General features: G+C 47.9%; 3 protein-coding genes across 8 annotated transcripts in view; 2 read left to right on the top strand and 1 right to left on the bottom strand.

The window, feature by feature from the left end:
- The window catches only part of WWC1 (WW and C2 domain containing 1), a gene marked incomplete at its 5' end in the record, with an annotated part of 65,938 nt that extends 62,984 nt beyond the window's left edge, over positions 1–2,954 (top strand). Inside the window, 3 exons of the mRNA XM_083871999.1 lie at positions 672–902; positions 1,599–1,720; positions 2,219–2,954. Coding sequence (XP_083728125.1) covers positions 672–902; positions 1,599–1,720; positions 2,219–2,285 — 420 coding nt within the window. The 3' untranslated portion in view covers positions 2,286–2,954. The remainder of the gene's footprint in view (positions 1–671; positions 903–1,598; positions 1,721–2,218) is intronic.
- A 1,000-nt stretch (positions 2,955–3,954) lies between these two features.
- Positions 3,955–20,608, top strand: RARS1 (arginyl-tRNA synthetase 1). 3 transcript variants are annotated; one of them, XM_083871859.1, is made up of 15 exons: positions 3,955–4,019; positions 9,133–9,267; positions 9,769–9,957; positions 13,196–13,307; positions 14,277–14,377; positions 14,792–14,913; positions 15,220–15,340; positions 15,643–15,772; positions 16,082–16,186; positions 17,056–17,234; positions 17,562–17,671; positions 18,284–18,389; positions 19,220–19,278; positions 19,851–20,098; positions 20,445–20,608. In XM_083871859.1, the coding sequence occupies exons 1-15, from the start codon at positions 3,975–3,977 to the stop codon at positions 20,552–20,554; spliced, it is 1,872 nt and encodes a 623-aa protein (XP_083727985.1). In that variant the 5' UTR covers positions 3,955–3,974; the 3' UTR covers positions 20,555–20,608. The 3 variants fall into 3 exon arrangements, with proteins under 3 accessions (XP_083727985.1, XP_083727984.1, XP_083727986.1); XM_083871858.1 differs by having other exon boundaries at positions 19,106–19,278; XM_083871860.1 differs by lacking the exon at positions 3,955–4,019 and adding an exon at positions 5,559–5,657 and having other exon boundaries at positions 19,106–19,278.
- LOC310915172 (rho GTPase-activating protein 7-like) overlaps positions 20,448–20,701 on the bottom strand; it is a 50,616-nt gene continuing 50,362 nt past the window's right edge. For all 4 annotated transcript variants that reach the window (XM_083871854.1, XM_083871851.1, XM_083871852.1 and 1 more), the window contains one exon: positions 20,448–20,561. The gene's annotated coding sequence lies outside the window, so the exon portion shown is untranslated. The remainder of the gene's footprint in view (positions 20,562–20,701) is intronic.

Raw genomic sequence — 20,701 nt, 5'->3', positions numbered from 1 at the left:
ATGAGTTGGAACTCATTTCAAACAATTAATTTAGGGAAATGGCTCCTGGTATTTTCCATCTTGTCAGAGAAGCAGCACAGTTTTGCTGTGTTTATTGTTGTGAGATTCTTTATTTATTTATAAGTATTTATAATAAATTTGAGGAACTGGAAAAGATGATAAGGAGAACGATGTCTCAGGTGACCCTGTTGTAGTGATGCCATGGCACACAATAAACCCCTGTGCCCATTGTGATGGCAATCACTAAAATTCCCCCACAATACTGACACTGAACTCCTAAGGAGAGGGTTTTCTTGGGACAGCTTGTGTTTGAAACTAGCAGAAGGCAGTATGTTACTGGAAAAAGCAATCACAGGTTTTTCTGCAGCACTGTGGTTTCATCTGAAGATGAGACATTAAACTTAGGGGGAAGGTGTGGAAGCAAGACTTGTTCTATTTGGAGAAGCTGCCAAGGAAGAACTTGAGTGGAAGCACTGAAATCACAACACTTATCTATAAGACTTCCTTGAGTTTGTAGTATCTGTGTCAAGACAGACTGGAAAGCAGGATCAATAGAGATGGTTTGTGTGAAGAGAAGCATTAGAAAGATGGGTCTCATGATGTGTTTGGTACTTTCTGGGTGGAGTGGTCGGGACAGTTCTCACGGTGTTCACACCCCCCTTCTCTTCCAGCCTTCAATCAAGTCCTTCGGTACAGAGCGCCTGATCCGCACCTCACTGGACCTGGAGCTGGACCTGCAGGCTTCAAAAACCTGGCACGACCAGCTGGTTCAGGAGATCTCAGTGCTGAGGGAACTGAAGGAACAGCTGGAACAAGCTCAAAGTCAGGGTGAAAAAGAGTTGCCTCAGTGGGTGAAGGATGATGAGAGGTTTCGGCTGCTGCTGAGGCTTGTGGAGAAACGAGTGAGTCACACCTGCCTTGAGGTTTTGTTCCACTTGATGGAGAAATGGAGAAATTTTGGAAACAAGGGATTTTGGACAGTCAGTAAATGAAGCCTGAGCACTGTTAGTAACTCTTGTCTGCTACATATGGCTCTATCAAGCTGTTAGTCCTGAGCCCTTGCATTCACCAGCACAGAGATTTGCTGCCCTAGCAGAGGTGCGAATATGAGAAGTCACAAATGCCATCTGTTCTGCCAAGTGTGTCCCCCCAGGCTGCAGGAGGTGTGGTGTGTGGTGGTTGGCACTTACCTTACTCTACATCACACCCTCCCCCATGTACAGGGCTCCTTCTCAGCTTCTGGGGTTTCTCAGCACCTCTGCTGGCACCAGGTGTAGGAGGGAGTTGGTGTGAGGTGCTCTTTGGGGTGCTGTGTTCTTGTGTGTGCTGATCTTCTGCCTTAAAAGATCTATCACAAAGTTACAGAGTAATGACAGAAGGCATTATTCTTACCACAGGCTGGAAGCACACCTTACAAAAAGCTTTCTCTCTTAGTAGTTGACAAGCTTCAGTTTAGCTTCTGTGGCTTGTGACTTCCAGAGTCAACAGTTTCCAAACCCCTCAGACCTACAGCTGAAATACTGCTGTGTTTGGAGGTGAGTCAGGATAAGATAATTCCTCCTGGAAACACAAACAGCTCTTCTCCATTATTCATTTAGGTGCAAAATCCAGAACACAAGTGTGAGCTCAAGGCTGATAAAATGATGAGAGCTGCGGCCAAGGACGTCCACAGGCTGCGAGGGCAGAGTCGCAAGGAGCCTCTGGAAGTGCAGTCATTCAGGTAATTATAGGTAAAGGGCAGGAAAAATTGACTACTACCATGGTTTTTCTATGGATGACTGAGATGCTGAGGAGCAAGACTGATCTCTGCAGAAGAATTTAACTCTTCTGCTTAAATAAGAATTTTTTCCGTATTTTCATATCAAAGTATAAGGTCTGACTCAGCGAAATTAGTTGCAGCACTGCACATGATCAAAGAAACCAGGATTCTCCAAGTCACTCCCCACCTAGCAACAAATTCTTTAAGACAGAAGCAGCCCTTTGCTTCCCTAAGTAACAGACCCAGAGAGGAAAAAGCCCTGAGCCTTTCTGAAATGCTTTTTGGAAAGGTCAGTGTTGTGGGTTTAACTCATGTGTGATAAGTAAATAATAGGTGTAGGTTGTGAGAGGATGTACATCTGCTCCTTGTGGGGACAGCTGGTGGGATAAATTTCCATGTGGATGATGGACATTTCTGGCAGGATTTCTGTTGCATTAACAGCTGATCATCTTTTTTCAGAGAGAAAATGGCATTTTTCACACGGCCAAGAATAAACATCCCAACACTCTCTGCGGATGATGTGTGATCACCATAAAGTATTTGCTTTCTGGACAATTCTACAAATGCAGATTGGGTTTTGAAGTTATTTATGTGGTATTATGAAGGTACCAAGGCATTTGTATATTAGAGCTTTTGTCAGTATGTGGATGTTTTGAAGATTTTTAGGTTAAAGTTATATCATCACAGAAACCAGCATTAAAGTGACAAGATTGTATAGTTTGTATATTTAGGAATGTATTTTTGGGAAATAGAATTTTAAATAAGAACAAATGCAGCTTAAGGTGCTGTTATTCTTAAATAATGCTGTTTAGACTTTTTGTACAGCTCTACCTTTTAGAGGTTTTACTGCAATAAAATAAATTTGAAGGAACCTCACCCCTACCTTCTATGATGTTCTGCATCGGACTCTCCTTTGAGTGATGTATTTTGTACCCTGTGGGGAATGCTGGGAGCCAGCTGGGACTCCCAAGTGCTGTGAACGAATTCTCTGTGAGCTGTGAAGCATTTGTGTTTCCTGCCAGGTCATAAAAGTAGGTGTGAAGTTCAGAATACTTGCACTTTTAACATTTGTACTGCAGCTCATGTCTGTAATGGGTCTGTTAAGGTAACGTGGGGAGCCCATTGAAACCACTGCTGTGGGAGGAGGGCTGCAGGTTTAAAGTCCATTTTAGGTTTTTCCAATAAAGTGACCTTTCTGGACAAACCTGCCTTCTTGCTTTTTGTCTTGAGTGAATCTTCTCATCCCCTGGCACCTAAACTGGGGTTCTTCTGTCACCAGCTGGAAGCATAGAGCTTTTCATGTGTCTTGTTACATGAGATGCTGTAATTGACACATTTCCTGTAATCATGGAATATCCTGAGGTGCACAGGACACACAAGGATCACCCAGCCCAGCCCCTGGCCCTGCACAGACACCCCAACAACCCCACCCTGGGCATCCCTGGGAGCGGTGTCCATGTGCTCCTGGAGCTCTGGGAGCCTGGGCAGTGCCAGCACCCTCTGTTGGAAGAGCCTTTCCCTGAGATCCAGGCAATCCCTGCCCTGAGCAGCTCCAGCCATTCCCTCAGGTCCTGTCACTTGTTGGTTTTCCTGCTTGACTGAACATTCCCTGTGCCCATTCTGTGCTCACCTGCTGGGGACGGGACACGTTTCAAAGTGCTGGTGGTGACCCGGAATGAGGGGGTTTGGGAGGGTGTGCCCTTCCCTTCCCTTCCCTTCCCTTCCCTTCCCTTCCCTTCCCTTCCCTTCCCTTCCCTTCCCTTCCCTTCCCTTCCCTTCCCTTCCCTTCCCTTCCCTTCCCTTCCCTTCCCTTCCCTTCCCTTCCCTTCCCTTCCCTTCCCTTCCCTTCCCTTCCCTTCCCTTCCCTTCCCTTCCCTTCCCTTCCCTTCCCTTCCCTTCCCTTCCCTTCCCTTCCCTTCCCTTCCCTTCCCTTCCCTTCCCTTCCCTTCCCGCTGCAGGTGTCGATGGCCGCCGCCAGGCCTGTTCCCGGGGCAGCATTCCAGCCCCGTTCCCAGAGCACTATTCCCTTTCCCCGGACACCGTTCCCGGGGCAGCATTCCCGTTCCCGGCACACCATTCCCGGCCCAGTTCCCAGAGCAACGTTCCGGCCTCGCCGTGGTCCTCCCCGCCGCTCGGGGGCGCTGCTGCCGCGGCCGCGCCGCTCCGGCCGCCTTCCGGTTTCCGCGGCGCCAGTCCCGGTTCCGGCCGCCCGAGGATGGAGGCGCGCGTGGCGCAGTCCGCGGCGAGGCTGGCGCGGCAGGTGCGGGGCCGGGGCGGGACGGGGCGGCCGGGCACGGCACCGCACGGACCGGGACAGCCCGACCGGGACAGCCCCGGGGCTCCGCGGGGCGCATGTGGCGGGCGAGCCCCGGGAGCGCTCCCCCGGTAGCGAAGCCCGGGCGGTGCCCGGAGCCCTGGGCGGGTCTGTGGCCCCGCGGGAGCGGGAGGTCTGTCTGGGAGGGGAAGGCGGAGAGAGGCAGGGCTGCAGCGCTCCCGGGGCAGCTCCCGTCTCTCCCGGCACTGAGGGCAGGGCTGCCCCGCTGCCTCGTCTACCCCCCGGGCCGTGAGGGCGGGGCCGTGACCGCGCTCCGAGAGACTTCCCGGGACAGTCACGGGGAGCGGCCCCCACGGCCGGTGTCACCGCCCGATCCCGGTGCTGGGGCCGCCTCTGGCCGGGCAGGGATCACCGGCGAGGGCAGGGGCGGCTCCGGGCGGCCCGGGCAGGCGGGGAGGGAGGGAGGGAGGGAGGGAGGGAGGGAGGGATGTCCCTCCTGTGCTGCACCCCGGCCTCCCAACTGCTGGATTGATTCAGCTACAGGTGCTGGGGTTTGGGAAAAGGTGAGGACAACCCTCCGCCTTTTAGTGGTGATAATAATAAAAGATAAAACTGCCAGGTCGGTCCTAGTCAATGGCCAGTACTGACAGTGGAGTGCAGAGGCAGCCTCAGGACAGCTTTGACTCCTCCAGGTTCACTTCCCATACCTTGGCCATTGCCCCAGGAGCATCCAGCTGGGAGGATCTGGACTTTGGCTCTTGGGTTTCTGCCTGCCATATTGGTGTGCTCTTGAGCAACTTCCGAGTGTGTTTTCTGCTCAAAACTTAAACGTGTAACAGGCATTGAGATAATAAATCTGGCTGTTGAATCTCTGCAACTCCTTGCTTTTGATTTTCCCACTCTCCTTTGTTGCTGGTAGGAGAGGAAGGACATCTCAGGTGTTCTGGCAAGGGGGCTCTCCCTTTGCCATCACTGCTGTTTGGTCCTTAGTCCATGGGCAGATTCCAGGCCCTGGAAGCAGAGCAGGAGGAGCAGTGTTCAGCTCTAATTGCAGGAGGCTGCAGGAGGCCATGCAGAATTACTGAGCCTCACTCTGCCTGTCACTCCCAGCCACATGCTCCCTGTTTCCAGCTGCAGCATGCCCTGGAGCCTGTGGGGAGCCACCCTGCAGGAAAATAACCCAACAAAAAGCAAGTAGTGTGTGCTCAGCTGGCTCAGCAGGGCTTGGCAGAGTAGGAGTAGAGATAAAACTGAACAGGAGGCAAGGAGAGGAAGGAAGAGAGGTGTTCTGCTCCCTTTGCCGTGCTCTCTCAGGCCATTTTCTCTCTTTTATGATCTTTTTCTTGTAAATATGATGGAGAAAAGCTCTGTCATATTAAAGCCCAGAGACAGAAGCCTGTGCAGGTTTCATGTTACCCACCTGCTTAAGTAGGGTTATTGGAACACAGTCTTAGGTGCTAAGGGAAGACATAAGCATGATTTTGGTCCTGTTGAAAAAGCTGTAGTGTTTTTGTATTCACAGGTGAGGGGAAGATTTCTAGTACTCAGCTGAGCAAAAGAGCCCTTGGAAATGTCAGCATGGCCTCATGTAATTCCCACAGCTCCTTATGAGGTGGTCATCGGGTATGACCCTTTACTGACAAGTGCTGGACAGTGCAGATGGAATAAACCAGATGTGACACTGCCTGACCTGAGCACCAGCTTTTTCCTTCCTTTTCTCAGTCATGTGTCTTTTAGATCAGAGGTGTATTGGCATTGTCCCTTCCTCACCTGGATGGTACCATGAGAGAGGAGTTAGTGTAGTTTGTTCTTTAGAAAGAATGTAGCATCCATAATATCCTTTCAATAACATCTAGCATTCACAGATCTTCGCTAGAGAATTAATTTTATCACAGGGTGCTGTGATAAGAGGCATTTCTGATATAAACATCTGAAGACCTTTTTTCCAGGCAAGCTCAGCGTGGTTGTGGGGGTCACAGAATCAATCATAGCATACCTCGAGTTTGAAGGGACCCAGGGATCCTCAAGTCCACCTCCCCACTCCTCACAGGACTACCTAAAACTAATCCACGTTGTTCAGAGCTTGTCCCAGATGCTCCTTGAGCCCTGACAGGTTTGGTGCCACTTCTCAGGAGAGCCTGTTTCAGTGCACCAGCACCCTCCCAGTGCAGAACTTTTCTGAACCAGCCTGAACTTCCCCTGACACGGCTTCATTTCATTTCCCCATCTCTGTCACTGGTCACCAGAGAGTGGAGAGTTGTGTTCCCCATTGCCAGTTTGGAGGAAAGCTGGACTCAGCTGTCCCAGCCCCATCAGTTCTGGAGCCCAGTGAAAGCATTGCTGACTTCAGGCTTTTCTGCTGTGTCGTTTTGAATGAAAACTTCATTTCCTCATCTGTGTGAGCTGTTGATGAGCCCAATAAAAAAGAGACTGAAATGGCAGCAGCAGCACTGGGGTGGGCAGCTGGGCCACCATGGTGAAACCTTTAGCTCTCAGTTCACACTCCAATAACAACATAAGAACTGCTGCTGGTATTTTATGAAGAAGAGCACTAAATAGGAGAGACAAATGTGACAGTCTGGGGTGACACATTGGGCTTGGCCACATCTCAAATGGGGCCATCCCAAATGCCTCCAGGTGCCAGTGCTGTCAATTTGCTGTTTTGATGCAGTCATGGGAAAAAAGTAGATGAGACTTGCTGAACTGTGGCAGTATTTAGAGTTTTTTATCTCTTGGCCAAATCCAAGTGATGACAGTGCTAATTGTCACCCTGTAAAAGAGCTCTTTGGGCCAGGTGTCTGCCCAGGAGTTGTCGATTCTTGGGCACTTTGGTTCTGCCTTCTGACCATGCACATGGATAAACCTTCTCTTTTCCTGTCTTCACTTGTAGTGTAACAGTGTGGAAAGAAGCTCCAGTAGATTACTGGTCTTCTCACTTCCTGTGAGTCTTCCCTTGGGTGGCCAGAGGTATTTGTGGTTATGTGGGAAAATCCAGCTCAGATTCCTCTTCTGTAAAGCTTGTCAGTGGTACTGAAATATCCCAGTGGTTATTGCTTTGGGGGAATCTTTTAATGCAGGAGGAATACTTATGAGCTGCTTGTTGTCTTGGACATGCAGAGATTTTAGTTTGAAAAGCAGAATGTGATTTTCTGGTTCTGGAGAATGTTTGCCTTTGATGCAGAACTCTCCTTGGGGTCTTGGAGGCCTGTCCTGAAGCTGGTGACTTCACTAGAGGGAAGATAATACTCTGTGGACACAGAATTTACAGATTATGCGGTATTAGGGGTAGAAGATACCTTTGCACTTTTCTTTAAAGCACATTCTAGGCTTGGGGAGATGAGTTGTGTGTCACTGCTCTGTAGCAATAATGGTCACTGAAACTTACAGTGACACAGCTGTGAAAACACAGTGAAATCTCTTGTGCTATTTTTTAACTTGAAGCACAGAAGATTTTACTAGTGGGTCTATAAATTATATGAAATGCTTCCAGATCAGGCCAGGAAGAAAAGTTGAAAATAAACAAATCTATTTGCTGTTGCTTGTATGGGGGAAGATTTGTATGTATATGTAAATGACAGAAAACACTCTGATTTTGAGGACACCTCCCTTGGGTTTTGAAAAGAAAAGCTGAAATGGGACTATTTGAAGTGAGTTGCTTATAAGCTACAGCTGTGGTGGTCAGTGATTCTTCCTGTGTTAATGCCAAACCAGAGCATTTGGTACAGGTTTGGGTTTTTTCCTCAAAGTCCTGTTTCTTCACATCCAAACTGCAGGAAGCAGCATTGTGTTCTCCTCTGCTGCAGAGGAGACCCTGAGGCTGTAACAGAAGTGTGCCATAAACTGAAGCACAACTGAAGAATGACCCCAAAAGTACTGATTTTCAGCTTGGCCCACAAATAGGCCAATCTTAAGATTGTTTTGCCTCAGCCTGGATTTTTGAGGATGTGCAGTTAGTTACAGCAGCATTCCTGGGAGCTGTTGTTCAGGTGGACATACAAGACTAAGAGATTCAATGGCCCAGTGTTTTTCCTAATTAAATTGTCTGATTGTTTCAAGAGCAGCAAAGGAAATGAGCCCTTTTTGATAAGGTTTGGTGGCCTACAATAATAGCCCGAGCTGTGTCCTGCTGTGGAAGTTCTGGCAAAGGAGAGGCTGGATGAGGGAGCCAAGGGGGTGACCAGCCAGGGTGGGCAGTGCTCACTGCCTCCCTCCACAGCAGCACCAAGTCCCTCAAACCTTCAGCAGCCTCCAGGATTCTGTGTCAGAGCCAGCTTTGTGGCTCAGGGCACAAAGCCTGTTATGGGGGAGAACAAGAGATGGACAGCAGAGATGAAACTTCAGCTATTTTGTTTCTCTAGGGTGTGGGGTGAGAAAGATTCCTGCTCCCTTGCAGCAGCTTCAAACCATTTTGCTGCTGATAAATTTGTCTGAGTTGGGGCTGTGAAGTCTGGTGGGACATGGAGAAGTTTGTTTGGAACATAGAGGCTCTCCTGAAATTCCCAAGTGTTCCTGAATGCCTTGTGTCAGTTTTAAGGGAGAAGACACTGATTTCCTTCCAGGACAGGGCAGGAAAGGTCGTGTGGCCAGGTGGGAGTGAGTGCACCCTGCAGAAATGCCCCTGTGGAGCAGCACACTACTTCTGGCATTGCTGTCTCTGGGTGGGCTTTGACCTTGCTGGGGTTGTGTGAGTGGTCATGGCTTCCTCCTCTGAAACTGTGGCCTGTGAGATGGTGAAATAGGCTGAAGGAGGCTCAAGGGAATTTTGAGTCAAATAATTTGATATCTTCGTTTAAAAAGCTGGAGAACGTGCTTATTTGGGGAATATCTCATTAGCATGTCCTGTTGTCTTTCTTGTACTTCTGTCTTGACATTAATGAGACTGTTTTCTCACTGCCTTTTTAAAAGAGTGTTTCAGAGTCCTTGTTTTTCATACAAGCAGAAACAATATTCAAATATTAATTGCTTGGAATTATTCAGCTTACATGTCATTGCTGTTACCTTTACAAGGCAGACTAGCACTGTACCTGAGATCTTGCAGCTCCTCACCTCCTGTCCCCTGTCCAGGAATTACTGTGTGACAGATCAATTTGCCTTTCAGGAAAACGAGATCAAGCTGTTAACTGCAGAAATTGAGCGTCTGAAGAACTTTGGGTGCCTGGGAGTGTCACCGAGTTTGGAAGGGTTGAGAGACGAAAACGCAAAACTCAAGTACCGGTTAAACTTCCTTAAGAAGGTAAGGGAAAAAAAAATTACTGCTGTACCACGTGGGTTTTGTTCTCATTAGGACAAGCTAAATAAATGGTGTGAGTTTGTTATAGATCTGATGATCATGCTTGTCTGCATTCTGACACCTTAGGTGGCACATCAGATGTTTGTTGGTTCCTTGAACAGAAACCTGTTTTATGGGAAATGTCAGTAGGTCAGTCAGCCCACATGGTTATGTCTTGGGCAGTCTTCAGCCAGGTGGCCCAGTCTTCAGCTGAGGTGTGTCCCAGGCTCAGCAGCACAGGTGTGACAAGTAATGCAGCCCTGCAGTCAGGGGAGGGTTTGTGCTGGGAAGTTCAGCAGGAGAATTGTGTGATTTTTATGTTGTGTATGTTGCTCCTGTGCCTGGAGGTGTCAGCCAAATCTGTCAGCTGTGCTTTGCCAGGCAGCCAAGGAGAAAAGTGAGATGTAACAGCTCCTTAGATGTTGTGAATTTAGCCTTCTGGATTTTGGTGGTTTTCTTTTTCAGAGCCTTCAAGAGGAAAGAAGTAAATCAGTCAAAAGCATGATTAATATCAACAGCTGTCTCCAAGAGATCTTTGGAGCTGCCATTCAGGCTGCCTACCCAGACTTAGAAAACCCTCCTCTGGTGGTGACACCAAGTCAGCAGCCCAAATTTGGGGACTACCAGTGCAACAGTGCCATGGGCATATCACAGGTAAGTGATGTAAATTATCTCAACAAAGAAGCAAAAATGGGGATGTTGTCTGTTGGAACTTAAGGGATAGACAGCACAGTGGGAGTTGCAATACAGGACTTATTCTGGGCTTGCTGCAGGCACCTGGGCTGAGTATTGAATGAGTATTTAATGCCATTTTAAGGGAAGCACTGGCCTTTACAGAGCTGCCCTTTAAACCTCTGTTCAGGTGCCTGGTGTGAGAGAGTTAACATGTGTGACACAGAAAAACTGCTCAGTTCGTGGGATCTAAATCAAATCAGGATTTAAGTGCTGCATCGATTTACTAATGATGTGCAATTAACCACCAATTAGTCAGTTGTATGTTTGGAACTGAAAACAGCAAAACAATAAATCACGATTCTGGAGAATTGCAAAATGTTGAGAAACACCTGCATATCTCTTAAGTGTTCCTCTCTAGTGCCAGGAAGGTATAATATCCCCACACGTTTGTGTGCACCTTCCCCCTTCTCACAGGGCAGGTGACAAAGGGGCATCTCCAGCTTCCCCTCTTTGCTCACACCTCCTGTTGTTGGGGGTGCTGCTGCTCACAGACACACACAGCAGAGCAAAGGGGCCCAGGTGCTGCCCTGTGTGCTCTGTTGAGTTTGGATCCTTGTGTCTTACATCTCAAATTGCCCTCCCTGAGCTCCAGACAGAAGAAACTGGGCATTGTCAGGCATGGGCGTGCTCAAGAAGCACCTTCTCAGAGCCCAGCCAGGTGTGGATTGCTGCTCAGGCACTTCATGGTCCTCTGGCTCAGTCCTTTGTTTAACATCATCTGTCAATTCCCTGGGTACAGGCAGTTTGACCAAAGAGGACCCAAAGAGAATCAGAGACACTTCAGCAGTTGCTCAGGCTGCTCAGTGGGCTGAGACTGTGCTGAAGTAGCTCCAGGAAGTGTGGGAGAAAGAAGTGGTGTGGTCTAGCTTAGGTGCTGAAGTGCCCAAACTTTCAGTGCATTGATGCCTTTGGGTGACTAAGTAGACACTCTGTAATTACAGATCTTCTATTTGGCAATCTAAACAGAAACAGCTCCCTTTTTTACAGGTCCTGTTGTCAATTCTCCTTTATTAACCCATTAGATTGGCAGTTGTGGCACTGAACTGGCACTGCCACTCGTGGAGCTGTGCTGTCCCAGGCTGTCCTCTACAAGGAGCTGATTGGGACACACGGATCCCATACGTGCCAGGCAGCAGGCTCGGGCTGCAGTGCCCTCCCAGAGCCTGTGTGTCCCATGGGTCTCATTAGCATATTGTGACAGGGCTGCTGCCCTGGGTGACTGCACTGACACGGGATTCAGGGCGCTGCCACTCCTCTGACCGCCGCGTCACCCCAATTAAATCACAGTTGGGATTCTCGAGCAGTCCAGGCTTCCCAGTGCCCACGTGGTTCACATAACTCCGTGTCTGAACCGTCCCCTCCAGCTGGGCCTTCGAGTTCCAGGTTGTCAGCTGTGGTGGGAAATAAGGGTTCCCAGTACTGGCCTTGGCTGTGGAGTCTGTTCCCTGTGCACTGGACTAGAGCTCGGCTGTGCTCACACAGGCAGTGTGTCAGCATGGCAGAGCCAGGGGATGAGAGCAGCAGGTCGGGGTCTTTCTGTCAGCCTGTTTTAGGGGCTTGGCTGTGGTGCATGTCTGCCTAGGGTGTCCCCTGGGCAGAGCTGGAACACCAGGCAGGGTCACTGGGACTGCCAGCAGAGTGGGAAGTGCCCTGACTGGGGCAGCACTGGTACGTGCCAGGCAGCAGCCTCTCCCTGCTGGCAGCAGCCTCTTCCCTGCCGGCTCGGCTCGCTGATGTGGAAAGGACCCTCACAAGTGCCTATTGTTTTCCTGGGAGCTCATTAGCATATTAATACTTGGGGTTTCAGCCAGGAGCTCCACTTGCTCCTTAGAGTAATGGGAGTGTGGTAACTATTTCTGGAATGGTTCAGATAATGCAGCTGTAATCTGGTGTAACATGCCCATATAATCTGGGTTTGCATTTATTTTTCTTATAGTTTACACTTTGATTAACACTAGAACTACTGAGGTTTGCTTTTCTTGCCCTTTTTAAGCCTATACCCTCTTGTAAGGATCCTGTGTATGACAGGTTAAACAGAAAACTGAAACTTCAGTAGAAATACATTTTAGAGCAGACTGTAAATTAGCAAATAGAAGCAGTGAGTGTAAATTCTGAGTTGACAAAGAGGTACATCATCTTCGTGGCCTCAGTGGGATTGTTTCCAAACACATCACAGTAATACTGGAAAATCATGTGCTCAGAAATGAATACTTGTGGTAATTTTATACAAGTGTGAATGTAGTGTTTTGCAAGGGATGGGTTGGGCCAGCTTACAGAATCCTCCTAAAGGGTGTTTTTGTAAGATTTGCAAAAAGCTGTGTGAGAAGATGCTTTGGGAATGGACAGGGAAGTTGAGTACTTGGACTAGATGATCTTCAAAGGTCTGTTCCAACTCAAACCACTCTGATGCTATCATTGTATGTAAACTTGTGTCCTGTTGTTTGAATTCCTCACAGTGGGCTGCTCATGTCTCCAGGGAAATTGAGAGTTATTTAACACCAGTTTTTCTGATGCTCTTTGAAGAAAATTGGGTAGTGCTGGGATTATCTTTGTTTGCTTGGGTTGTTGGATTTTATTTATTTATTCACTTATTAATCTATTCACTTATTTATTTATTAAGCTTGAGACTAAGACAGGACTGAAGGCAGTTTGCTTTGGTTGTATTTAATCATAAATAAACAGACCTGCTCTGAAACCACACTCAGCATCTGCTGGAGGCACAGTTCAGAACTTCAAATGTGAATGCTGGCAGAGCTGAGGACACCCATGAGACTGATCAACAGGATTGTGAAGCACTGAAGGACTGTGCCAGCAATGTTGATTTTTAAAGGATTTGTCCCTTTTACCAGCTTAGAAAAATACAAATTTTCCAAACAACTTAGCAGGTTTTGAAAAATAGCCTGGGAGATTTTCTTCTGACATAGGGACTGCTCTGAGCAGGAGGAGGTGAACATGCTGGGTCCAGTCAAGGCTTATGCTGTGGAGAACTGATCTAATCTGTAAAATTTGCTAGAGAAGTTTCTCTTTGTGTGTGTCTCTGTATTATTAAGCTGAAGGACCATGAGGATATTTCAGTGCCTCAGTATCTGTGCTCTCTGTTTTGCTCTCTAAAATGTTTTGGAGGATTGAATTTTACTTGATCTTTGTTGTGTTCCAGATACTGCTCAAAACCAGGGAACAAAAGGTTATCCCACGAGAAATTGCAGAGAAAATAGCAAAAAATATTCCTGCCAATGAATGCATTGAGAAGGTTGAAATTGCTGGTCCTGGTAAGATAGTTTCATTTTACACACTTTATATATCTTAAAGCAAAAAGGGCAGATTTGTAGTGAGAGGGAAGCTGAGTTGAGTTCTCCTGTTTTGTGGTTTAAAACTGGAGTTTCACGGTGAATTAGTTTCTTCTGTCTTAGTGACATTTGTAGCACTCAGACATTTGCAGCAGCAGAAAATCTGCTTCTGTATTAGAATTGGCAGGTATGATCATGATTAGCAATTTTTCCACTGATCCTTAAAGGAATCAGCTTTTCCTCTTTCAATATTGGTGATGGGAATCAAGCCACCATCACAAAATCAAAAATCAACAGCCCTTCTTGCTGTTGCTTGCATGGTGAGGAGACCTTGTCCTCTCAGAACTGAGTGGCTGGAGTAGCATGGAGGTTATTAATTGCTGCATTTGTTTTGTCCCTGTGACCCAGGGAAAAATACAAGGGCTCATATTCCTTAGGGCTTCAGCAGAAACACAAAAATCCCATGGCACAGCCCTTCTAGGGCTAGGGCTTGTTCATTGGCTCTGTGAAACAGGAGCAGTAAAACAGTATCATACCATGAGCATAAATTATCCCAGATGAAACTATATGTTTTAGGATATTAATTAAAAAAAAGATAAAGCAGATTTGGTTTTGCATTCTGGAAAGAAATTATTTATTTTCTCACAAAAAATTGTTTCTATAAATTCATCAAGTGACAGTGTACAAAAAGGAGTCATGTCAGTGGTGTAGCTTGCAGCATCTGACTCCTGCAGTAAAGGCTACAGTGGTGTGAACAGACTCTTTTAATCTGGGAACAGAAATTATCTTTGTGACAGCTTTGTTGTCCTGTGACTGAAAAATGTTTTGTCAAGCTGACTTCATGTGCTCTTGTGCTTGATGCATGAAAACAGAAATCCAGGGGGGAAGGAAAAAATTGGTTGGAGGCACTTCTGCAGCCTCAGCACTCATTGCTGGTTTCTTCCTGCAAAGGTTTTATCAATGTCCACTTGAGAAAGGATTTTGTGTCGAAGCAGCTGAGCAGTTTATTGATCAATGGAGTTCAACTACCAGCCGTTGGCAAAAGGAAAAAGGTACAGCAGTAAGCACACAGCCATCTTACTACAGGGGAAATGTTCTGGACCACAGGGAGCTTTGAAATTCCCCCCTGAAGGGATGTGCTGAGCAGATGTCCATGTCAGCAGGTTGTTAGGGCAGAGTATGTGGGATGTGGCATAGGAACCAGGGGCTATGGAGTGGGTCACCTGTATTTGCTGTGGTCTCTGGTGCTGAGGACAGGGCTCCCTGGGGGTGGGGGTTGTGCCCAGGTCAGTCTGGAAGGGATCCCTTACCCTCAGCTGGGCAGCAGAGCTCGCTCTGACATTCCCTGCTGAGGGTCAGCGCAGGTGATTCTCATTCCCCCTGCTCCCCCTAACAAAACCCAGACCAAACACAGGAGGTGTGGCAATGGCCTTTTATTCATGTATTCCTTTGGTTCTGTGCCCAAGGTGGTGGTGGATTTTTCCTCCCCCAACATTGCCAAGGAGATGCACGTTGGGCACCTGCGCTCCACCATCATCGGGGAGAGCATGTGCCGGCTCTTCGAGTTTGCGGGGCACGATGTCCTGAGGTGAGGCTCCCTGCCTGGCTCTGCTGCGCTGTTTGTGCAGTCCATGTCTCTCTGTCCTGCTCTGTACTGGTCTGAGTTTATAAGCACATAAATAACCCTTTATGGGTAGTAGATACTAAGCTGAGCAAGTGTAGCAGGGTTAGGAATCAAGGTGGGCAGCAGCTTCAGTGCAGTGAAACTGGGGAGCTTGCCTGGGCTGGGTTTCTGATATTATGTGTGTTTCTTTTAGAATACATATTTTTAAAATGTGTGTATCTTAAAGCATATGTTTAAGAGATGATTATTGTCCTCTTCAATTGCTACAAGGTTGAACCATTTAGGAGATTGGGGCACACAGTTTGGAATGCTCATTGCTCACCTCCAGGACAAATTTCCGGATTACTTAACTGTTTCTCCTCCCATTGGGGATCTCCAAGCTTTTTACAAGGTATGTGTAGCAGATAAGTGAGATTTTAATGTCAGCATCTAAAGAGCAGATTGAGGAGCTTTACAATTTGCAGCATAGAAGAAATGAAAGAATCAAGTCACCGTTAGTAGATGATTGTGATAATCAGCCATGGGGTGATGAATTGTGGTCTCTGGTATTGAACTGTCTGTATGGGGCACAGTCAAAGGCCTTTGGAAGCACACAGCCTTTCTGTCTTGAGATGAGCATACTTGGAGAGCCTGTTGGGAGTGGTGGTTTGTTTCAGGGGATAAAACAGTGCTTTTCCACGTGTTTGCCTGCAGGAATCCAAGCGGAGGTTTGACACAGAGGAGGAATTTAAGAAGAGAGCCTACCAATGTGTGGTGCTGCTGCAGAGCAAAAACCCTGACTTCATCAAAGCCTGGAATCTCATCTGTGACGTGTCACGCAAAGGTGACTGCCACATCTGGAATCATGTCTCAGCCATGCTTTCCCCAGTTTCTGAAAACATCCTTCTCTTTTCTCTTGAAAATCACTGCCACACTGCTAAGAGAAGCTGAAATCAAAAAAACAGTGCAACCAAAATACTGGGTTGTCTTAAGTGGAGACTTTCAGCTAAATCTTTTGTCTCCTGAATCCTAATCTGATGGCCTGACCAAGAGGTGGATAATGCTTTTTGCCCTTGCTGTGCCCACTGATAAACATGCTACTGGTTCCCACTGTGTGCCTTTAATGTAAATATTTTGTTCTGTTTCCCTCAAGAATTCCAGAAAATCTACAACTGTTTGGACATCACAATCATAGAGAGAGGGGAATCCTTCTACCATGAGATGATGAAAGACATTGTGAAAGAATTTGAAGATAAAGGTGAGGCTTTTGGTCTCAGGTCAGAAGTTCTGCAGCTGTGAGGATAAGCATGGTAACCTCAATCCTACTCAGCAAGGCTTAGGGCTGATGCTTTTCAAGTTGCATATTCCCCACCTTTGCTTTTTTTCTCAGCCACATTTCCTAAAAGGATATTCTGTGGCTTTTCCTCATTCCAGAAAGCCTGAATCTTTCTTGCTGACATCAAAAGCAGTTTGTCTGTGATATTTGTAGGCAGTAGCACAGGGTACTACTGGAATTTATTGTATTCTGAGTAAACAGTCAAAGAGCAGTATATGACAGACTTCCCAGTCTTAGTGTTTGTGACTGTGTGGGGACTTTGTGTGAGAAATCTCTGTGAAGACAGTGGGATTTTTGGATCATGTTGACTTTGAAACTGGCAAGAAGCCAAATGCAGCATAAAAAGTCTCTGGGTTTTTGTGTTCCTGTCTGGCTTTTGCAGTTCTTGAGTCTCACCATCTCAAGTGTTCTGACTGTCTCACCTCAGAAAGACTCTGTGCAGAGTCCTCATCATACCTCTATAGAGTTTCTGTTGCCTTTAATGCCATATTTTGTGATGGGTTTGTGGCTGTACAGGCAGATCTAGATGCAAGTGATGGGAGTTTTTGAATTAGATCTTTCCTGGCAAGGCCACATTTGTGCAAATCTGCTTCTTGTGCATAGTTCTGGAAGTGCTGTACAGAATGGGACTTGTGTTGACAAAGGAGTTCTCATGTAGGTCTTCTCATATTTTTGATTATGTGAGTGTGTGACCTTTTCTTCCTGGTAGCAACAAGGAAGGGAAGTGTTGGTGCTGGCCCAGAGCCTCCCTGTTGTGATTCAGCACAGAATGTTTCCCATTGCTGTTGCAGGGTTTGTCCAGGTTGATGATGGCCGGAAGATCGTGTTCGTGCCGGGTTTCCCTGTCCCGCTGACAATCATGAAGTCAGATGGAGGTTACACATATGACACCTCAGACCTGGCTGCCCTGAAGCACAGGCTGTGTGAAGAGAAGGGTGACATCCTTATCTACGTTGTGGATAGTGGCCAGGTGAGTTCAGCAGCCTCTGCTGTAACTGTTGCTGCTGGTCAGCACAAAGTGTGTGAAATGATGGATGAAACAGTAACACGGTGTCTTTAGTGTGATTGGTATATTTACTCCTTATCTGAGCTGTGATGGGAATTTGCCAGTTGCTGCTTCTGTAAAGGTGGAAAACTCTTGGAAAGGTTGAGCTTTTCAAAGCAGAATTTGTTTGTGCAGCGGGGAACACTTTAAGTCATATTGTGAGAACATTGTTGTGAATAGGATAAAGCTGTGAAGAAACTGCACCTGGAGGAGTGAATTGAGAACCAGTTGTTGGTGTTTATTTCCTTGCAGTCTGTGCATTTACAAACAGTGTTTGCAGCTGGACAGATGATTGGCTGGTATGATCCCAAAGTCACCAGAGTGGCCCATGCTGCCTTTGGAGTGGTGCTGGGAGAAGACAAGTAAGTGTCTGGGTGTATTTTTTCCTCTATCTGTGCTTTGGTGAGAAAGTTTGAGGGAATGCAAGAGATTTGCTCTCATTCATTAACAAGTACATATATGGCACACCAAAAAAAACCCCAAAAGAAAGCACTGCATCCTGTGCTGTTACCCGTAAGTGTGTAATTCTGTTCTGTGTCATTGTCCTTGATCCACACAGTCACTGCTGCTGTGGTCACCTTCCCTCTCGAGCCTGGCTTCAGCTGCCTGGCACTTGCCTGGCCGGTGGAAGCCAGTGTGGGTCCTGGGAGCTGGCCGTGGTAAAGGCCAGGATTTTCATTACTTTCTACCTCCTTTGTGGTAGATGAAACAAAAGTTGGGCAAAGTCTGGTACTGGTATTGTGTGCTGCTTAATATCTGGAACTGGACAGTTCTGACTGTTGAATCCCTCCTGGCCATTCCTGCTGACCATGCTGTGAGTGCTCTCTCAGTTTTGGAGCTGTCCATGTGATGGCAATTTCTTCAATACAGAAGGATTTGCCATGTGCTTTTTTCCTAAGCTTGCTGGGCCCTAGGAAGAGGGGGGAGGGGTTTTGCCTCTTATGCAGGTGGTCATTTTGGCTGTGTGTTTTCAGGAAGAAGTTCAAAACTCGTTCAGGGGACACGGTGCGTCTCATAGACCTGCTGGAGGAAGGGCTGAAACGAGCCATGGACAAGCTGAAAGACAAGGAACGGGACAAGGTAGTTGTGACAAATTGCTTGTGTTTCCTGAGGACTTCCCAGATGTGTTCACAGACTTACAGTCTCTGCATTGCTTAGCAAGATTTCTGTCTGTCTTGCTGCTTGCTGGCCTGCAGAGAACTGGACAGTGGGACATGGAATGTAACAGAAAGACCAAGCTTTGTCCAAGCCCAGTGTGAGGCAGTGGAATTGGGAAGTGCAGTGTAGGGTGAAAGTGAAAAGTCCTTTTTTAAACAGGAACATGAGGAAGCAAGGAAAAAAAACACCTTGAAAATCTTTAAAGGGCTCATAGGAGTCAGGCACAAAGTGCTTTGCCCTGCTGCCATTGTTCCAGCAGAGGGGGGTTTGCAAGTGTTTGGGTTGAAAATGTTCCATAAGGGTAGGAGGATCAACATTTGTTCCATGTACACACAGTTTGTAAGAAGCAGGAGCAGAGCACATCCCACCTGGCAGGTTGTGTGGCACAGAGGTCCTGTGGGCTGTCAGAGGGAGTCAACTCTAACCTGAGCAGGGCTGTGGTGCCAATGGATTGCAGAAGTGAGGGATGGGTGTGGGGTCGTATGGTGCCCTGAAGCAGAGAGGTGTGTGTGAACTGAGCACCATGTGGGTAAAACACCTCAGCAGCCTGGGCTTTCCTCCTGAGCCCTGCTGAGAGGCCAGGGCCGTGTTGTGCTTCATCCTTCCTCCTCACTGTTGCCTATTTCGATTTGCACCAGGTGCTGACGCCAGAAGAGCTGAAAGCTGCCCAGACATCGGTGGCTTTTGGATGCATTAAATACGCAGATCTGTCCCACAACAGACTCAATGATTACGTGTTCTCCTTTGACAAGATGCTGGATGACCGAGGGAACACGGCTGCCTACCTGCTCTACGCCTTCACACGGATCAGGTGCGGGGCTGCAGGGAGCTGCAGGACTTGGTGCTGGTGCTCTCTGCATCTCTGTCACAAAGGGACATGTGGGAGAGAGGTGACAGTCACACCAGTGCTGCTGGGGGTGTTTGGTAAGAGAAGCCAGCTATACTGGTATGCACCACAGACAGGATTTTATTTGTCATTGCACACCATGTGTCCAGTGCCACCTGAAATGGCTCCTCTATGTGACACACAGCCCAGGAAGGGAACTGTGGGAGTTTCTGGTAAGCAGAGGATTTAGGTGGTTGCAAAAGGATGGATCTGTGTTCCATCTGCTCAGCTCAGGTATTGCCACACCCCAGTTTTTCTGGCCCTGGTTTGCTTGGTAGTATCAGCTGTCCTTGCTGATGCAGGTGCCTAGAGCCCATCCCTCCCTGTTCCTCTGCAGTGCCCTCCTAGATCTCCCCAAGGGCTGACTGTCCTCTTTGGCCTGGTGACCCAGGACTGGGCAAGGGAGGCCATCAGCCCTGAGGCAGGCCAGACAGGTGACCAGGCTGGCCCTGGGCAGTGGGACCCTCATAGACAGACTCTGTTTTGGGCCATTCCAGGGCCATTGCTCGCCTGGCCAACATTGATGAGCAGATGCTGAGGAAGGCAGCCAGGGAGGAGGTGCTTGTCCTTGACCATGAGAAGGAGTGGAAACTGGGCAAGTGCATCCTGAGGTTTCCTGAGATCCTGCAGAAGATCCTGGAGGACTTGTTATTGCACACACTCTGTGACTACCTGTATGAGCTGGCCACCACCTTCACCGAGTTCTACGACAGCTGCTACTGCGTTGAGAAGGACAGGCAGACGGGTGAGTGTTGGCCATGGGGTGGTGAGTGTGCCTGTTGCACATCCTGTGGTGGTACATCCATCTCAGGGTGTTACCCTGTGTTGGAAAGGCTGTTGTCACACTACTGTGTCCATGTAGAGGATTGACAGAGACTGGCAGAGCCCGTGTTGTCACTGAAGAGAAAGGTTGGGTAGAGCTGGGAGCAGCCAGGCACCTGGGAACAGGAGGGGTGGTCAGTCTGACTGGCTTAGGGCGGGCAGGAAGGGTTCCATGTGCCAGTCCAGGGCCTGGTTTTGGGTGGAGGGGTTTCCCCTGGGGAAGGTGCTGTTGTTCAGAGCAGCCACTCCAGCTCCTCTGTGTTTTCCAGGCCAGATTGTGAAGGTGAATATGTGGAGGCTGCTGCTGTGCGAAGCCACTGCCACCGTCATGGCCAAAGGATTTGACATCCTGGGGATTAAGCCTGTGCAGAAGATGTAGCAGTTCCCTGTGGAATGACAATAAAGCGACTAAACAACTGGATTGTCTCTGTCTGTTGGAGTGGGGTTGTGGTAAAGTAAAAAAAGTAGAGGGGGAGGGAAAAGGAGAGAAAAGGAATGTGGCTTCAGCAGCTTCAGAGACAGACAC

This window comes from Zosterops lateralis, assembly GCF_965231275.1.
Source record: "Zosterops lateralis genome assembly, chromosome: 14".
NCBI classification, from domain to species: Eukaryota; Metazoa; Chordata; class Aves; order Passeriformes; family Zosteropidae; genus Zosterops; species Zosterops lateralis.
The sequence above is the reverse complement of the archived record's forward strand: the minus strand, read 5'-3'. Positions and strand labels throughout refer to the sequence as shown.

What these genes read in the sequence shown, in the direction of transcription:
- RARS1 (XM_083871858.1), top strand. Translation starts at nt 3,975, where the DNA reads ATGGAGGCGCGCGTGGCGCAGTCCGCGGCGAGGCTGGCGCGGCAG. An exon ending in CCGTTGGCAAAAGGAAAAAG is followed by an intron (nt 14,378 to 14,791) that starts GTACAGCAGTAA and finishes TCTGTGCCCAAG; the next exon opens with GTGGTGGTGGATTTTTCCTC. An exon ending in ATCTCCAAGCTTTTTACAAG is followed by an intron (nt 15,341 to 15,642) that starts GTATGTGTAGCA and finishes GTTTGCCTGCAG; the next exon opens with GAATCCAAGCGGAGGTTTGA.